Source organism: Delphinus delphis, chromosome 3 (assembly GCF_949987515.2).
Source record: "Delphinus delphis chromosome 3, mDelDel1.2, whole genome shotgun sequence".
NCBI classification, from domain to species: domain Eukaryota; kingdom Metazoa; phylum Chordata; class Mammalia; order Artiodactyla; family Delphinidae; genus Delphinus; species Delphinus delphis.
Window position 1 is genome coordinate 59760579 of NC_082685.1, and position 20425 is coordinate 59781003.

Here is a 20425-nt window from a genome sequence, read left to right on the forward strand (position 1 = left end):
TGCAATGAGAAGCCTGTGCACCGCAACGAAGAGTAGCCCCCGCTCGCCGCAACTAGAGAAAGCCCATGCGCAGCAACAAAGACCCAACACAGCCAAAAATAAATAAATAAAATAAATTAAAAAAAAAAAAGAGAGGAGATGAAGCAGAGTGGTAAATAAGGAGGCATGTATTAAGGAAAATAATCTTTGACACATTAAATAATTCTTTCATTCAAAATAGCAAGTGGTAGAAAAGCAAATAAACATAGATAACTTTAAATCAGTACAAATACATCCTATTTTATTCCTGGAATCTAGCAGAGTGATAGTTTTATGACACTGTCATTTAATTGTTACATGTTGCACTCCCAATTCTGGCCTCTCATACTTCATGAATATCTACCTCTGGCATAAGAAAGGGAAGGGAAGGAAGGGGAAAAAGGAGGGAGGAAGGGAGGGAAGAAGGGAAGAAAACTGCATGGCTCATGGCTCTTCCTACAGTGAGTAAGACTCGGTGAACCAGAATTCAGTTAATCAGATTCTCCTCTACTCCCCACCTTAATTAATCGTTTTGGCTACAGTCATTCTTAATTCTATCATCCCTTTCCTCTCCTCCATTCCATTGATACTCAAATCTTGTCAATTCTACCTCAAATACGTTGAGTTTAAGAAAAAAAGTTTGAGGGCTTCCCTGGTGGTGCAGTGGTTGAGAATCCACCTGCCAATGCAGGGGACACGGGTTCGAGCCCTGATCCCAGAAGATCCCACGTGCTGCAAAGCAACTAAGCCCGTGTGCCACAACTACTGAGCCTGCACTCTAGAGCCCGCGAGCCGCAACTACTGAGCCTGCGTGCCACAACTACTGAAGCCTGCGTAGCTAGAGCCCGTGCTCCGCAACAAGAGAAGCCACCACAATGGGAAGCCCGTGCACCTCAACGAAAAGTAGCTCCCACTCACCGCAACTAGAGAAAGCCCACACACAGCAACGAAGACCCAATGCAGCCAAAAATAAACGAACAAATTTATTTTAAAAAAGAGAAAGAAAAGAAAAACACTTTGAGAATAGCCCCTTGAGGCCAGAGTTCATGACTGATTCATCTTTGTATCTCTCAGCACATAACGCAGCCCATCTCACCTCACCAGCCATCAATACCCGTGTTATTTATCACATAAAGATTTTAGGGAAGGTCAGTGTACATTTAGTTCCTTCTCTGCATTGGGAGAGGTATGTCCTCCGACTGGATTTTCCAGCACCTGTGTGACCCTAGGTAAGTGCCGTCACTACACTGTAGTGGTGGTCACTACAGCCTTCTATGATGCTCAGGGATACTAGACCACTCCCCCCCCAAAACTGCCGCTGGTGGCCAAGAAGCCCTGTTTACTGTGCTTTGAGACCTTCAGCTATCTCTTTTATCATGAGAACTCTGTCAAAAGCAAAGGCCATAACCCAAGCCACACTTTCTTAAGAGGGAGAAAAAGGAAATTATTTGCTATGGTAATTGAAAAGTCTGAAGAATGGTGATAAGGAAAGTATAACCACAGGCTTGTCTGAATTCAAGTGCTAAAACCAAGTCACTGAAATCAGTCCCTCTCTGTCTCTGTATCTCTTTGTTTCTGTCTCTACCTCCATGTGTCTTTTTCCTCCCATTTTCTCCCAATGAGTACTCTCCAAGTAAAGGCCACGATAGCCACCAGAAACTCCAGGCTGGAGCAACTATGGTAGAAAGAGAATCTCTTTCCCAAATGTTCCAGCCAAAGTCCCAGGTGTGACTCTCATTAGCCTGGGGAAGTCACCTGTTTATTCTTTAACCAATCACTGTAGCCAGAGGCATTTGGTCCTGTGCCCGTTCCTGGGGCTGGGGAGAGGGCCAGCCCCATAAAACCATATGAGCTGAAAATGGGGCAAGGTGATTCCTGAAGTGAAAGGGGGTACTGGCACAGGGCACCAGAAATTGCCTCCCACAAGACCCTTTGTGACATCACCAGCTAATGAACAGTGACCAGTGGACTCCTGACCACAGCCTCAGTTCTTTCCTCCACCCCCACCACCAACATTCTGAAGCTGAATACAGCTGTGACAATGACCCTCTCCAGCCAGTCCCAGAAAAGGAGGAAAAATTCCTTGGAAAACTATACTTTTCCCAGAAAGACTAAAGACAGGCAGGACTCTGGGCCTATGCTTGACTCATCCGGTCAGTCCCCTGAACAACTGTTTCTGAGTTCTGAGGGGATGTGTGCTGTGCTGCTAATACCCCCACTCAGCACCAAGGCACTCATTCCTGCCTGACAGCTCACAGCGGAGCCTCTCTGGGACTTGCCTTTGGGCAAACGGAGCTGCCTTATCCAGGGTTAAGTCACTATCCGGCCAGGCCCACATTCAATGACAGGGTTATGAAGGTCTGGCTTTCTGGCCCCAATGCAGGATGCTCTGAAGCACCTCCCACCCCAACCCTGGCTCCAGAACTCGCTGAGGCCTTTGTCACAACTGCTTTGCTATTTAACTTCTCCCTCTGTGTCCATCTTGCTTCTCTGCCCCTGCCCTGAACCCAGGGACTATTCCCAAGAGCACTCCCCAATAATTCTCCTGCACACAGATCTCAAAGTCTGAAACCCTTTCTGGGGAATCAACTTAAGACAGATTATGCAGCATCTAAAAACTTATGCTATTGAAGCAGGATGGTTTTGTCAGTAAAAACTCAAACTTTGAAATCACACAATCCTAGTTTCAAATTTGCCACTTACTAGCTATGAGAGTTTAGGCAAGTTACTTAACCATTCTTGTCTTCATATTCTCATCTAAAGGATGGGGATGTTAATAACACCATCTCCCAGGATGGATGGGACTTTTAAGGGAAATGTTTGTGTGTAAAGTGTTCAGCTTAGGATCTGGCATTAGGAAGGGGCCAGTGTGTAACTATTATTATTTTATAATCCTCTAGTGTAGCTAATTAATATGACTTCAATAAAGATATGAAAAGGTACCAATGGTCAATATCTAGTGTTGGTAAAGGTTCAGTGACCAGACAGCTGCTCACACTGCTTGCGAGTCTGAAACTGAAGTCCAATTCTCTTTCCGGAGGGTAATTAGATAATATATATAAAAAGCCCCTAAAATGCCAATAACCTTTGACCCAAAAAGTCCAATTAGAAGCATTTTCTCTAAGGAAATCATCATTGTGTGACCGCAAATTGATAGTCTGGGATATTTATATCAGTACTTTTAAACAAAAATCTGGGGCCCCTCCCCCCGGCGCGCCAGCCTGGCTCCCCTCCCCGGCCCCGCCCCGACAGGCGGGCTGCCCTGAGGAGGCGGGGAGGGGAAGGCTGGGCCAGCCGGCGGGCAGACGACGATGCCGAACTTCTGCGCGGCCCCCAACTGCACGCGCAAGAGCTCGCAGTCGGACCTGGCCTTTTACAGGTTCCCGCGGGATCCAGCCAGATGTCAGAAGTGGGTGGAGAATTGTAGGAGAGCAGACTTAGAAGATAGAACACCTGATCAACTAAATAAACACTATCGATTGTGTGCCAAACACTTTGAGACATCTATGATCTGTAGAACTAGCCCTTATAGGACAGTTCTTCGAGGTAATGCAATACCAACAATATTTGATCTTACCAGCCATTTGAATAATCCACACAGCAGACACAGAAAACGAATAAAAGAGTTGAGTGAAGATGAAATCAGGCCACTGAAACAGAAAAAAATTGATGAAACTTCTGAACAGGAACGAAAACATAAGGAAATAAACAACAGCAATGCTCAGAACCCCAGTGCAGAAGAAGGGGGTGAAGAGCAGGGTGAAGACATTTTACCTTTAACCCTTGAAGAGAAGGAAAACAAAGAATACTTAAAATCTTTATTTGAAATTTTGATTCTTACAGGAAAACAGAACACACCTCTGGATGGACATGAAGCTGATGAAATCCCAGAAGGTCTCTTTACTCCTGATAACTTTCAAGCCCTGCTGGAGTGCCGGATCAATTCTGAAGAGGTTCTGAGAAGGCGCTTGGAGACAACAGCAGTTAACACATTGTTCTGTTCGAAAACACAGCAGAAACAGATGCTAGAGATCTGTGAGAGCTGCATCCGGGAAGAAACCCTCAGGGAGGTGAGAGACTCTCACTTCTTTTCCATCGTCACTGACGATGCGGTGGACATAGCAGGGGAAGAGCACCTGCCTGTGTTGGTGAGGTTTGTTGTCACAACCTGAGAGAGGAATCTGTGGGCTTCCTGCCTTATGAAGCTGATGCAGAAATTCTGGCTGTGAAATTTCACACTACGATAACTGAGACGTGGGGATTCAACATGGGGTACTGTTGTGGCCAGGCTTACACTGTGTCCAGTGGATTTTCTTCCAAAATGAAAGTTGTTGCTTCTAGACTTTTAGAGAAATATCCCCAAGCTATGTACATACTCTGCTCTTCCTGTGCCTTAAATATGTGGTTGGCAAAATCAGTGCCTGTTATGGGAGTATCTGTCATGTTAGGAACAATTGAGGAAGTTTGTTCTTTTTCCCATCGATCACCACAACTGCTTTTAGAGCTTGACGATGTAATTTCTGTCCTATTTCAGAACAACGAAGAAAGGGGCAAAGAACTGAAGGAAATTTGCCATTCTCAGTGGACAGGCAGGCATGATGCTTTTGAAATCTTAGTGGACCTCCTACAAGCACTTGTTTTATGTTTAGATGGTATAAATAGTGACACAAATGTTAGATGGAATAACTGTATAGCTGGCCGAGCATTTTTACCCTGTAGTGTAGTAACAGATTCTGATTTCATCGTTACCATTGTTGTTCTTAAAAATGTTCTATCTTTTACAAGAGCCTTTGGGAAAAATCTTCAGGGGCAAACTTCTGATGTCTTCTTTGCAGCCAGTAGTGTGACTGCAGTGCTACATTCACTAAATGAAGTGATGGAAAATATCGAAGTTTATCATGAATTTTGGTTTGAGGAAGCCACAAATTTGGCAGCCAAACTTGATATTCAGATGAAACTCCCAGGGAAATTTCGCAGAGCTCAGCACAGTAACCTGGAATCTCAGCTAACCTCTGAGAGTTACTATAAAGAAACTCTAAGTGTTCCAACAGTGGAACACATTATTCAGGAACTGCTTTATATCTTCTCAGAACAACACCTCAAAGCTCTTAAATGCTTACCTCTGGTACCCTCTGTCATGGGACAGCTTAAATTCAATACATCAGAGGAGCATCATGCTGACATGTACAGAAGTGATTTACCTAATCCTGACACACTCTCTGCTGAGTTGCATTGTTGGAGAATCAGCTGGAAACGTGGAAAGATATAGAACTTCCATCCACTATTTATGAAGCCCTTCATCTGCCAGACATCAAGTTTTTTCCTAATGTTTATGCATTGCTGAAGGTCCTATGTATTCTTCCTGTGATGAAGTTTGAGAATGAACGCTATGAAAATGGGCGAAAGCGTCTCAAAGCATACCTGAGGAACACTTTGACAGACCAAAGGTCAAGTAACTTGACTTTGCTTAACATAAATTTTGATATAAAACACGATTTGGGGCTTCCCTGGTGGCGCAGTGGTTGAGAATCTGCCTGCCAATGCAGGGAACACGGGTTCAAGCCCTGGTCTGGGAAGATCCCACATGCCACGGAGCAACTGGGCCCGTGAGCCACAACTGCTGAGCCTGCGCGTCTGGAGCCTGTGCTCCGCAACAAGAGAGGCTGCGATAGTGAGAGGCCCGCGCACTGCGATGAAGAGTGGCCCCCACTTGCCACAACTAGAGAAAGCCCTCGCACAGAAACGAAGACCCAACACAGCCATAAATAAATAAATAAATAAATTTAAAACACGATTTGGATTTAACGGTGGGTACATATATCAAACTCTATACAAGTAAGTCAGAGCTTCCTACAGATAATTCAGAAACCATTGAAAATACCTAAGAGACTTTTAAAATAGGCTTTCTCTTATATTTGATATTTGAAAAAATCTGTAAGAAATTTGAAAATATCTTACAGAAAAGTTGTAAGGTGTACGTAGGCCACTTAATCACTGAATACCTTGACCTGTAGGCCTCCCATTGAGTACATTAGTCATTGATAATCTTCCTGTTTAAATGGCCCGTTTGAAGTCCCATGCTTTGGAGACCTAACTGTTCTTCCAGAAGATAGCATTGAAAGTACCATGCTACACTCTGTGTGATCTCTGCTAATGGTACTTTGAAATTGTATTAGTTAAGTCATTTTAGATATAACATTTGTCACTGTGGATCCAATTGTCAGGTACTTAGTTATCAGTTCTTTGAAGAAATAAACTTTGAGGAGGAGGTATGGGAGGAAGGAATACATTTTATAAAACATTACAATGAAGCTCATGACTGACCTTTGAATAGTAGGAGTTTTACGTATGCTGTTAAAAATCTGTACGGGACCGTTAAAATGATCAGACTGTTAGAGAAACGTGTGAGCTCACCAAGCAAGGATTTCAGTGTAGATTTTGCCTTTATCAAATGAAGTTGAAGGAACAAGTTATAGTTAAAGTTTGAATGGAAGAGCCTGCCATTGTTGTTCCACATCTGATTGTTGCTGTTTACATTCCTTTATTGAGCCTACATCTTCATAAGCTTTTTGACAGGTATATGTTGAACACTTCTGTTTCATGGTCAAGACAGGATCAGAGATCATGGATACTGACAACTGATTTGTCTGTTTTCTTCTGTCTTTTTCCATGACTATATCTACTGCCTCATCTTGATTTACAAGCAAAACCTAGAAAACCTACAAAAATAGTGTTTTGTGGCTTATCTAGGAATAATATAGAAAATATTGCTGTTATTTTTGGTGAAGAAAATCAATTTTGTATAGTTTATTTAAACCTAAATAAAATGTGAATTTTGTTTAAAAAAATCTGGGAATTACCTAATGTCAAGTAACAGAGAATTGTTTCAATTATAATATATCCTTATGATAAAATAAAATGCAGCTATTAAAAATATGCTGTAGAAACAAAGTTAATGATATGTAAATAAATTCATGACAATCATGACAAACAACACTCTTCAAGACCCTGAGTAGCCAAAACAATCTTGAGAAAGAAGAATGGAGCTGGAAGAATAATGCTCCCTGACTTCAGACTATACTACAAAGCTACAGTAATCAAAACAGTCTGGTACTGGCACAAAAACAGACACATGGATCAATGGAACAGGACAGAAAGCCCACAAATAAACCCCCACCCACTTATGGTCCATTAATCTATGACAAAGTAGGCAAAAATATACAATGGAGAAAATACAGTCTCTTCAATAAGTGGTGCTTGGAAAACTGGACAGTTACATGTAAAAGAATGAAATTAGAACATTCTCTAACACCATACACAAAAATGAACTCAAAATGGATTAAAGACCTAAATGTAAGACTGGATAGTATAAGACTCTTAGAGGAAAACACAAGCAGAATACTCTTTGCCATAAATCGCAGCAGTATTTTTTTGGATCCATCTCCTAGAGTAATGGAAATAAAAACAAACAAATGGGACCTAAGTAAACTTAAAAGCTTTTGTACAGAAAAGGAAACCATAAACAAAATGAAAAGACAACCTATGGACTGGGAGAAAATATTTGCAAACAATGCAACCAACAAGTGATTAATTTCCAAAATATACAAACAGCTTATACAACTCAATATATATATTAAAAAAAAACCCAATCAAATATAGGCAGAAGACCTAAACAGACATATCTCCAAAGAAGACATACAGATGGCCAACAGGCACATGAAATAATTAGTATCACTAATTATTAGAGAAATGCTAATCAAAAGTACAATGAAGTATCACCTCACACCAGTCAGAATGGCCATCATGAAAAAGTCTAAAAATAATAAATCCTAGAGAGGGTGTGGAGAAAAAGGAACCCTCTTCATTCAATTTTGATGTCTCTGTTAAGCCTCCCATGAGCAAGGAATCCATGCACTGCCTCTGTAATTCCCTTGGCACAGGAGCATCCCTCGCTTCAGCATGGGGAGTGGCGTTGGGGCTTTAGACTGAGATAAGCAAGAAAGAAATCTGACGCTCCAGTTTAGCCACAAAAACAGCCATCCGGGAAGGAGGGGAAGACGGCGTAAGAGTAAGACACGGAGATCACCTTACTCCCCACAGATACATCAGAAATACATCTACACGTGGAACAACAACTACAGAACACCTACTGAATGCTGGCAGAAGACCTCAGACCTCCCAAAAGGCAAGAAATTCCCCACGTACCTAGGTAGGGCAAAAGAAAAAAGAATAAACAGAGACAAAAGGATACGGACGGGTCCTGCACCAGTGGGAGGGAGCTGTAAAGGAGGAAAGGTTTCCACACACTAGGAAGCCCCTTCGCGGGTGGAGACTGCGGGTGGCGGAGGGGGGAGCTTCGGAGTCGCGGAGGAAAGCGCAGCAACAGGAGTGCGGAAGGCAAAGCAGGGAGATTCCCGCACAGAGGATCGGTGCCAATCAGCCGGAGAGGCTTGTCTGCTCCCCTGCCGGGGCGGGCGGGGCTGCGAGCTGAGGCTCGGGCTTCGGTCGGAGCGCCGGGAGAGGACTGGGGTTGAGGGCAAGAACACAGCCTGCAGGGGTTAGTGCGCCACGGCTAGCCGGGAGGGAGTCCGGGAAAAGTCTGGACCTGCCGAAGAGGCAAGAGACTTTTTCTTCCCTCTTTGTTTCCTGGTGCGCGAGGAGAGGGGATTAAGAGCATTGCTTAAAGGAGCTCAGGAGATGGGTGCGAGCCGCTGCTAAAACTGCGGACCCCAGAGACGGGCATGAGACGCTAAGGCTGCTGCTGCAGCAACCAAGAAGCCTGTGTGCGAGCACAGGTCACTCTCCACACCTCCCCTCCCGGGGAGCAGGGTCCTGGGATCCAGGGACAACTCTCCCGGGAGAATGCACGGCACGCCTCAGGTTGGTGCAACCTCACGCTGCCCTCTGCCGCCGCAGGTTCACCCTGCATTCCGTGCCCCTCCCTCACCCCGTGGCCTGAGTGAGCCAGAGTCCCCAACACAGCTGCTCCTTTAACCACGTCCTGTCTGAGTGAAGAACAGACACCCTCAGGCGACCTACACGCAGAGGCGGGGCCAAATCCAAAGCTGAGCCCCTGGGAGCTGTGAGAACAAAGAAGAGAAAGGGAAATCTCTCCCAGAAGCCTCAGAAGCATGGGATTAAAGCTCCACAATCAACTTGGTATACCCTGCATCTGTGAAATACATGAATAAACAATGAATCATCCCAAATTGAGGAGGTGGACTTTGAAAGCAAGATTTATGATTTTTTCCCCTTTTCCTCTTTTTGGGAGTGTGTATGTGTATGCTTCTGTGTGAGATTTTGTCTGTATAGCTTTGCTTCCACCATTTGTCCTAGGGTTCTATCCGTCCATTTTTTATTCTTAATATTTTTTACTTTAATAACTTTATTATATTTTATCTTACTTTATTTTATTTTACTTTATCTTCTTTCTTTCTTTCCTTCCTTCCCTCATTCCTTCCTCCCTCCCTCCCTCCTTTCTTCCTTCCTTCCTTTCTTTTTTCTTTCCTTCTTCTCCTAATTCTTTCTTTCTACTTTTATTCTGAGCCATGTGGATGAAAGACTCTTGGTGCTACAGCCAGGAGTCAGTGTTGTGCCTCTGAGGTGGGAGAGCCAACTTCAGGACACTGGTCCACAAGAGACCTCCCAGATCCACACAATATCAAATGGCGAATATCTCCCAGAGATCTCCATCTCAACACCAGCACCCAGCTTCACTCAACGACCAGCAAGCTACAGTAATGGACACCCTACGCCAAACAACTAGCAAGACAGGAACACAACCACACCCATTAGCAGAGAGGCTGCATAAAATCATAAGTCCAAAGACACCCAAAAACACCACCAGACATGGACCTGCCCACCAGAAAGACAAGATCAAGCCTGATCCACCAGAACACAGGCACTAGCCCCCTCCACCAGGAAGCCTACACAACCCACTGAAACAACCTTAGCCACTGGGGACAGACACCAAAAACAACGGGAACTACAAACCTGCAGCCTGCAAAAAGGAGACCCCAAACACAGTAAGATAAGCAAAATGAGAAGACAGAAAAACACACAGCAGATAGAGGAGCAAGATAAAAACCCACCAGACCTAATAAATGAAGAGGAAATAGGCAGTCTACCTGAAAAAGAATTCAGAATAATGATACTAAAGATGATCCAAAATCTTGGAAATAGAATGGACAAAATGCAAGAAACATTTAACAAGGACCTAGAAGAAATAAAGATGAAACAAACATTCATGAACAACACAATAAATGAAATTTAAAATACTCTAGATGGGGTCAATAGCAGAATAACTGAGGCAGAAGAACGGATAAGTGACCTGGAAGATAAAATAGTGGAAATAACGACTGCAGAGCAGAATAAAGAAAAAAGAATGAAAAGAACTGACGACAGTCACAGAGACCTCGGGGACAACACTGAATGCACCAACATTTGAATTATAGGGGTTCCAGAAGAAGAAGAGAAAAAGAAAGGGACTGAGAAAATATTTGAAGAGATTATAGTTGATAACTTCCCTTATATGGGGAAGGAAATAGTTAATCAAGTCCAGGAAGCACAGAGAGTCCCATACAGGATAAATCCAAGGAAAAATACGCCAAGACACATATTAATAAAACTGTCAAAAATTAAATACAAAAAAAAACATATTAAAAGCAGCAAGGGAAAAACAACAAATAACACACAAGGGAATCCCCATAAGGTTAACAGCTGATCTTTCAGCAGAAACTCGGCAAGCCAGAAGGGACTGGCAGGACATATTTAAAGTGATGAAGGAGAAAAAGCTGCAACCAAGATTACTCTACCCAGCAAGGATCTCAGTCAGATTTGACGGAGAAATTAAAACCTTTACAGACAAGCAAAAGTTGAGAGAGTTCAGCACAACCAAAGCAGCTTTACAACAAATGCTAAAGGAACTTCTCTAGGAAAGAAACACAAGAGAAGGAAAAGACCTATAATAACAAACCCAAAACTATTAAGAAAATGGGAATAGGAACATACATATCGATAATTACCTTAAATGTAAATGGACTAAATGCTCCCACCAAAAGACACAGATTGGCTGAATGGATACAAAAACAAGACCCATATATATGCTGTCTACAAGAGACCCACTTCAGACCTAGAGACACATACAGTCTGAAAGTAAGGGGATGGAAAAAGATATTACATGCAAATGGAAAAGAAAAGAAAGCTGGAGTAGCAATTCTCATATCAGACAAAATAGACTTTAAAGTAAAGACTATTAGAAGAGACAAAGAAGGACACTACATAATGATCAAGGGATAGATCCGAGAAGAAGATATAACAATTGTAAATATTTATGCACCCAACATAGGAGCACCTCAATACATAAGGCAAATACTAACAGCCATAAAAGGGGAAATCGACCCTAACACATTCATAGTAGGGGACATTAACACCCCACGTTCACCAATGGACAGATCATCCAAAATGAAAATATATAAGGAAACACAAGCTTTAAATGATACATTAAACAAGATGGACTTAATTGATATTTATAGGACATTCCATCCAAAAACAACAGAATATACTTTTTTCTCAAGTGCTCATGGAACATTCTCCAGGATACATCATATCCTGGGTCACAAGTCAAGCCTTGATAAATTTAAGAAAATTGAAATTGTATCAAGTATCTTTTCTGACCACAACGCTATGAGACTAGGTATCAATTACAGGAAAATATCTGTAAAAAATACAAACACATGGAGGCTAAACAATACACTACTTAATAACGAAGTGATCACTGAAGAAATCAAAGAGGAAATCAAAATATACCTAAAAACAAATGACAATGGAGATACGACGACCCAAAACCTATGGGATTCAGCAAAAGCAGTTCTAAGAGGGAAGTTTATAGCAATAAAATCCTACCTTCAGAAATAGGAAACATCTCGAATAAACAACCTAACCTTGCACCTAAAGCAATTAGAGAAAGAAGAACAAAAAAACCCCAAAGTTAGTAGAAGGAAAGAAATCATAAAGACCAGATCAGAAATAAATGAAAAAGAAATGAAGGAAACGATAGCAAAGATCAATAAAACTAAAAGCTGATTCTTTGAGAAGATAAACAAAATTGAGAAACCATTAGCGAGACTCATCAAGAAAAAAAGGGAGAAGACTCAAATCAATAGAATTAGAAATGAAAAAGGAGAGGTAACAACTGACACTGCAGAAATACAAAGGATCATGAGTGATTACTACAAGCAACTCTATGCCAATAAAATGGACAACCTGGAAGAAATGGACACATTCTTAGAAATGCACAATCTGCCAAGACTGAATGAGGAAGAAATAGAAAATATGAACAGACCAATCACAAGCACTGAAATTGAAACTGTGACTAAAAATCTTCCAACAAACAAAAGCCCAGGACCAGATGGCTTCACAGGAGAATTCTATCAGACATTTAGAGAAGAGCTAACACCTATCCTTCTCAAACTCTTCCAAAATATAGCAGAGGGAGGAACACTCCCAAACTCATTCTACGAGGCCACCATCACCCTGATACCAAAACCAGACAAAGAGGTCACAAAGAAAGAAAACTACAGGCCAATATCACTGAGGAACATAGATGCAAAAATCCTCAACAAAATACTAGCAAACAGAATCCAACAGCACATTAAAAGGATCATACACCATGATCAAGTGGGATTTATTCCAGGAATGCAAGCATTCTTCAATATACACAAATCAATCAACGTGATACACCATATTAACAAATTGAAGGAGAAAATCCATATGATCATCTCAACAGATGCAGAGAAAGCTTTCGACAAAATTCAACACCCATTTATGATAAAAACCCTGCAGAAAGTAGGCATAGAGGGAACTTTCCTCAACATAATAAAGGCCATATATGACAAACCCACAGCCAACATCGTCCTCAATGGTGAAAAACTGAAAGCATTTCCACTAAGATCAGGAACAAGACAAGGTTGCCCACTCTCACCACTCTTATTCAACATAGTTTTGGAAGTTTTAGCCACAGCAATCAGAGAAGAAAAGGAAATAAAAGGAATGCAAATCAGAAGTAAAGCTGTCACTGTTTGCAGATGACATGATACTATACATAGAGAATCCTAAAGATGCTACCAGAAAACTACTAGAGCTAATAAATGAATTTGGTAAAGTAGCAGGATACAAAATTAATGCACAGAAACCTCTGGCATTCCTATACACTAATAATGAAAAATCTGAAAGTGAAATTAAGAAAACACTCCCATTTACCATTGCAACAAAAAGAATAAAATATCTAGGAATAAACCTGCCGAAGGAGACAAAAGACCTGTATGCAGAAAATTATAAGACACTGATGAAAGAAATTAGAGATGATACAAATAGATGGAGACATATACCATGTTCTTGGATTGGAAGAATCGACATTGTAAAAATGACTCTACTACCCAAAGCAATCTACAGATTCAATGCGATCACTATCAAACTACCACTGGCATTTTTCACAGAACTAGAACAAAAAATTTCACAATTTGTATGGAAACACAAAAGACCCTGAATAGCCAAAGCAATCTTGAGAACGAAAACTGGAGCTGGAGGAATCAGGCTCCCTGACTTCAGACTATATTACAAAGCTACAGTAATCAAGACAGTATGGTACTGGCACAAAAACAGAAAGATAGATCAATGGAATAGGATAGAAAGCCCAGAGATAAACCCATGCACATATGGTCACCTTATCTTTGATAAAGGAGGCAAGAATATACAGTGGAGAAAAGACAGCCTCTTCAATAAGTGGTGCTGGGAAAACTGGACAGCTACATGTAAAAGAATGAAATTAGAATGCTCCCTAACACCAAACACAAAAATAAGCTCAAAATAGATTAAAGAACTAAACGTAAGGCCAGAAACTATCAGTCTTAGAGGAAAACATAGGCAGAACACTCTATGACATAAATCACAGCAAGATCGTTTTTGACCCATCTCTTAGAGAAATGGAAATAAAAACAAAAATAAACAAATGGGACCTAATGAAACTTAAATGCTTTTGCCCAGCAAAGGAACCATAAACAAGACCAAAAGACAACCCTCAGAATGGGAGAAAATATTTGCAAATGAAGCAACTGACAAAGGATTAATCTCCAAAATTTATAAGCAGCTCATGCAGCTCAATAACAAAAAAACAAACAACCCAATCCAAAAATGGGCAGAAGACCTAAATAGACATTTCTCCAAAGAAGATATACAGACTGCCAACAAACACATGAAAGAATGCTCAACATCATTAATCATTAAGGAAATGCAAATCAAAACTACAATGAGATATAATCTCACACCGGTCAGAATGGTCATCATCAAAAAATCTAGAAACAATAAATGCTGGAGAGGGTGTGGAGAAAAGGGAACACTCTTGCACTCCTGATGGGAATGTGAATTGGTACAGCCACTATGGAGAACAGTATGGAGGTTCCTTAAAAAACTACAAATAGAGCTACCATATAACACAGCAGTCCCACTACTGGGCATATACCCTGAGAAAACCATAATTCCAAAAGAGTCATGTACCACAATGTTCATTGCAGCTCTATTTACAATAGCCCAGAGATGGAAACAACCTAAGTGTCCATCATCGGATGAATGGATAAAGAAGATGTGGCACATATATACAATGGAATATTATTCAGACATAAAAAGAAACGAAATTGAGCTATTTGTAGTGAGGTGGATAGACCTAGAGTCTGTCATACAGAGTGAAGTAAGTCAGAAAGAGAAAGACAAATACCGTATGCTAACACATATATATGGAATCTAAGAAAAAAAAAATGTCATGAAGAACCTAGCGGTAAGACAGGAATAAAGACATAGACCTACTAGAGAATGGACTTGAGGATATGGGGAGGGGGAAAGGTAAGCTGTGACAAAGTAAGAGAGAGGCATGGACATATATACACTACCAAATGTAAGGTAGATAGCTAGTGGGAAGCAGCAGCATAGCACAGGGAGATCAGTTCGGTGCTTTGTGACTGCCTGGAGGGGTGGGATAGGGAGGGTGGGAGGGAGGGAGACGCAAGAGGGAAGAGATATGGGAACATATGTATATGTATAACTGATTCAGTTTGTTATAAAGCAGAAACTAACACACCATGGTAAAGCAATTATCCTCCAATAAAGATGTAAAAAAAAAAAAAGAGAGATATTGGGAGAGATCTAGAAAAGCTAGCAGTGAGCAAAGATTCACTGAATTTCTTTTTAAGAATCTAAAGAATAAAATAGTTCATTTGTTGTGACCAAAAAAAAAAAAAAAAAAAAACCAGTCATCAAGTTGATTTAGAATTGGACCAAGCCAGAATATACTGGAAAGCAGAGCAGTCACAGGCCCTGAAGATCTTCTTTTCTGCACTAGATCAGAACCAGGGCAACAGGAGACTAATGATTGATGAAAAAATGTGGGCTGGCCAATTTTACTGCCTGTGCTCCTTGGCTGGAATGAATCTTGGGTGTGGGGGAGTACTTATTAACAAGACTGTTTAAATCAAGCTGTGCATCTTTAATCCTGCGGTCATTTTCGCTGATTAAAATCCCAATGGGCTACATCACATGCAATTTTTGTTTTCCAAGGCAGACCAGAATATCTTAATAAAAACAGACAGCCATGCATGTCGAGTCTGGGATAAAGTCAAGATTAAACCAATGGAGGAAAAAGGTCAGAAGGACCAGGAGTATTTAACTTAATGTGAAAATAACATAGAAAATTACATCTGTGTAGGTCCAAGAACCAAAAAGGCTTGGATGTGTATTAAACTCAACAGGCAGGGGGAATATGGATAAATATTAAAGAGCTCAGTAAACAGATTAGTCATTTTGTAATTAGCTTGGAATAAAAATTAGAGGCCAAGTGCCTTTTATCTGGGTTTGTTGTGATTAAAAAAAGGTAAATTGTAAATTTTTGAGAAATAACTTTTTCAATAAGACTCCACACTGTCATTCTGCTTTTAGCTTCCTTACATATCTTATTTGCAAATGCAGCTGTAGCTATAGGAAGTGAACACAATTCTGCAAGCAATAAGCATCGCAACAGGCAAAATCTCCACTTGGTCTTCTGCAAGTTTCCCTAATTCCAAGTTTCCTTGATTGACTGATATGAGAAAATGCAATCTTCTCTTCCATGCTGTAGATCCTGTGTGTGGGGCCCTTAGAGGAGAAAGAGTACAAGTCTCATTCCAGCTGAACCCTTTTACCCTACTGTTCCCAGGGATTTAAATATTTAAACACTCACCCTCATCTGCTACTGCTTACTGGAAAACCTTCTTAATCTCCTTTCTTTCTGCATCAAGCTGGAATATCAGCCAGCCTTGCAGCCTTACTAGGCCCATCACATGAGCCAGCCTGACTTTCCAAGACCTTACAAAGTGCATTCTTCTCTCTGGCCAGCTGGTCTCCTCCTGGTCCCCCACACGCATCTCTGCTACCGCTGCTCCTCTCCACTGGAATGGTTCCTCCCCTCCACCTATCATGATAGGCAGTCATCTACCACTTAATCTTTGCAACAACCTGTCATATAAGATTATTATCCCTATTTTACAGATAAGGAAAATGAGGCTCAGAAAGATTCATCAACCTGCTAAACCTCACAAGATGTGGAGTGAGGTTTGGAACCCAGGTCTGTTGCATGCCAGGACATGAGCACTTAACCAATGCCCCTCCTTCCACCTCTCTTGACCCTGGTCTAACTCTTCTTGGAAGCTCAGGTTAGTCAGCCTGGCCCATGTTGTTCCCATCCATCCTATTGATCAGAATCACAGAGCTGAGCTATAAATTGTTATGTGATTGCTCTGTATGCATGTGTTTCATCTCCCAATTAAATTTTCAACTCCTCAAGGGAAGAGATTGCCTCCTATAAGACAGAAAGACAGACAGACACACACATACACACAGAGCTCTTAGCTGACTGATGTCCATTCTAGTAAGGATCTAGGTATGCTCCCTGAGGAGAGAGAATATTATCTGCTCCTCCTTATTCTCTCCTCTCTCCCCCTGAAAAAAGGAAATAGTAATCTGATTGGATTGGTTTCCAAGACTCTGACTAGGTCTTGTTCACTAGCAGTGGGGTCAGTGTGAATTTCTGGGATGACTTCTTTAATTGTTCCATTTCTCCCCCTGGCTTAGGTGGTGAAGTAAGGCAGAGTCCACTCCCATGTGGGAGGAGACTCAGCCACCTTGCTCTCTCTTTTCTTCAAACACATGGGCTTGTTCACTTGTCTTGTTCACTTGTCTCCTGTCCCATGTGTCTGGCTGAAGGGTAGGTGGATTCTGGAAATTAGCTTTGAGTTAAAGATTTTGAAGAGTCCATTAGGTCTTTAGTCTAGCTTGGGTGCTCAAGCCCAGCCCAGCCTACGAGAAAGCTCTTCATTGAGTTCAAGCCAACCAATAATAAACATAATAAACAGTCAAGTAGTACATTATCACCCACTTGCTGTTGTTTCCCGTGTATGTTCTTCTCTTAAGGACCTAGAGAGAGAGAATTTAGGCTTCTTTGTTCCCTAGCCAAATATCACTTAACAGTACCCCAAGCTTCACGATCTCCCCAACAACTCTCTTCCCAAGTTCCTGGTTGTTCAGTTCCCTCTCTTAATTCACAGGAATTTTAAAGAAAGACTTATTAGAACTGACCTCTGTGGAAACGTGTGGTGTGCATGTTTGTATATGTGTTTTCTTTGTAAGTGACAGTCAGCAAAGTAATATTAAGCATATGCTTTTGTGTCAGTCTTCCAAGAAGAAGATACCAAGAAGGATGCGCAGGGAGTTTATGAGGAAAATGCCCACGTAAAAGGCAATAAGGAAGAAGCCAGGATAGGCTGGGAGAGCATCAGACTGTGATGCAAGTCAGACCCCAGGTAAGAGAGAGGGGGAGAGAAAGTTGGGTAGAAGTGTCTGAGACTCATGAAGTCAAAGGAAACTTCAAAAAACCCATCAGGGAGTTCTTGAACAAAGGTAACTCTCAGAAGCAGAGACCTGCTCATGGGAAGTGTGGCCTCAGTGCAAAACCAAGACAATTTTCAAAGAGTAGCATCTGAGGCCCTCAGTCAGTTATGTTCTGTAAAGTAAGCAAATGGTAAAACACATTCTCATACTATCACAGCTTACTTCTCTCATCAATAACCACCTGCCTTAACCTTTCACTGCAAAACCATTCTCATTTCTTCCTTAGGCATCTATTTTCAAGCAGCAGGAGGAAACACATCTTTGAGCAAGAAGTACTTTGAAAGAAAAACAGAACCACAGTTTATCCAGGAAGGCTTCAAGCTGAGCATATTCAGACTGTCCACAGTCTATTTTCTTAAGTCTTAGGAAAACTCTAGAGCATTACACCTCCTTCTAATATTTCACATATTCTAAAAACAAACTGGGTTCTCATATCCCTCATGCCTATGCCTGACACCTAATAACTTCTACTGTTGTTGGAAAGGAGTGACCCAGGCCAGGTATTCAAGGGCTATATCATATCCGAGGCCTTCATTCTTCATAGAGGAAGCTTCTGTTAGCCTGTCACTTTGTGGTAGGACTCACAAACAGGATGCTGGGGTCCCTAGAGCATTCTCATAGTGAAAAGACCCATGACCCCTCCAGCACAGTGCCTTGCCAGAGTAGGTGAACGTTTGCTAATTTGGATAACTGTGTAGATTCCTTTTAGTTAGAACTGTGAGAAAGGTGGTCCTCACCAAAAGCTGTGAGCTTCTTGCTTCCTTGTCATAAAGCTTGGCATGAAGCTAATCTGGTCCTAGGACTAAATTCTGGCCAAAAGAAAGTGAGTGGCAGTGACATGTGCAATTTTCAATCTAGCCCTTACTTCCCATGTGTGTTTCTCTCTCTCCCTCTCCATTGGCTGGTGGGATGGAAAGAACTCCTAGAACCCGGAGGAGGGTGGTACTGGGTCCCTAAATGATCAACCCTCTCTAACCTGTACCAGGCTGCAACACAAGAAATGAACTGTACTGTGTAAAGTCACTGGAAATTCAGAATTCTGTCACAGCAGCCATATTTATTTACCATTAATAATACAGCATTTTCCCTTAAGAGCCTTGACCTGTTACAGTCGGACTTTTCTATGTATCAACTACATACGAAACAAGCTAAATTCTATACTTAATAAAAAACAATTATACATATTCCAAAATACGTTTATGTGTAAAAAAGATTCTAAAAGGGATTTCTTTAAAAAAAAGAAAAAGAAAAAACTTTATTGCAGTATGATACATAAAAAAATTTTGGACCTATTTAATATATACAATTTGATAAGTGTGGAGAGATGCGTTCACTAATGAAACCATTACCACAATCAAGGTAATAAACATATCCATCACCTCTATAAGTTTCCTTCTGCCCCTTTGTTTTACTTTACATGAGATCTATCCATTTTTTTCAACAACTTTATTGGAGTATAATTGCGTTACATCGCTGTGTTAGTTTCTGCTTTATAACAAAGTGAATGAGTTTTATATATATATATATCTCCCCATATCTCTTCCCTCTTCTGGCTCCCTCCCTCCCACCCTCCCTATGGCAACCTTCCAGCCGGTCACAAAGCACCTAGCTAATCTCCCTGTGCTATGCAGCTGGTTCCCACGAGCTACCTATTTTACATTTGGTAGTGTATATATGTCCATATATACACTACCACTCTCTCACTTTGTCCAAGCTTACCCTACCCCCTCCCCGTGTCCTCAAGTCCATTCTCTAGTAGGTCTGTGTACTTATTCCTGTCTTGCCCCTAGGTTCTTCATGACTTTTTTTTTTTTTTTTTAGAATCCATATATATGTGTTAACATATAGTATTTGTTTTTCTCTTTCTGACTTACTTTACTCTGTATGACAGACTTTAGGTCCATCCACCTCACTACAAATAACTCAGTTTTGTTTCTTTTTATGGCTAAGTAATATTCCATTGTATATATGTGCCATATCTTCTTTAACCATTCATCTGTCGATGGACACTTAGGTTGCTTCCATGTCCTGGCTATTGTAAATAGAGCTGCAATGAACATTGTGGTACATGACTCTTTTTGAATTATGGTTTTCTCAGGGTAAATGCCCAGTAGTGGGATTGCTGGGTCGAATGGTAGCTCTATTTTTAGTTTTTTAAGGAACCTCCATACTGTTCTCCATAGTGGCTGTATCAATTTACATTCCCACCAACAGTGTATGAGGGTTCCCTTTTCTCCACACTCTCTCCAGCGTTTATTGTTTGTAGAGTTTTGATGATGGTCATTCTGACCAGTGTGAGATGATTATCTCATTGTAATTTGGTTTGCATTTCTCTAATGATTAATGATGTCGAGCATTCTTTCATGTATTTGTTGGCAATCTGTATATCTTCTTTGGAGAGATGTCTATTTAGGTCTTCTGTCCATTTTTGGATTGG

The 20425-nt window shown here is 41.2% G+C and overlaps 1 protein-coding gene across 1 annotated transcript; it reads left to right on the forward strand.

The window, feature by feature from the left end:
* The first annotated feature begins 3329 nt into the window (after positions 1 to 3329).
* LOC132422080 (52 kDa repressor of the inhibitor of the protein kinase-like) lies at positions 3330 to 5903 on the forward strand. Its single transcript, XM_060006923.1, is given in 4 exon segments — positions 3330 to 4176; positions 4179 to 5273; positions 5276 to 5503; positions 5803 to 5903. Coding segments are annotated over 4 exon segments (2271 nt in total).
* Positions 5904 to 20425: the final 14522 nt, after the last annotated feature.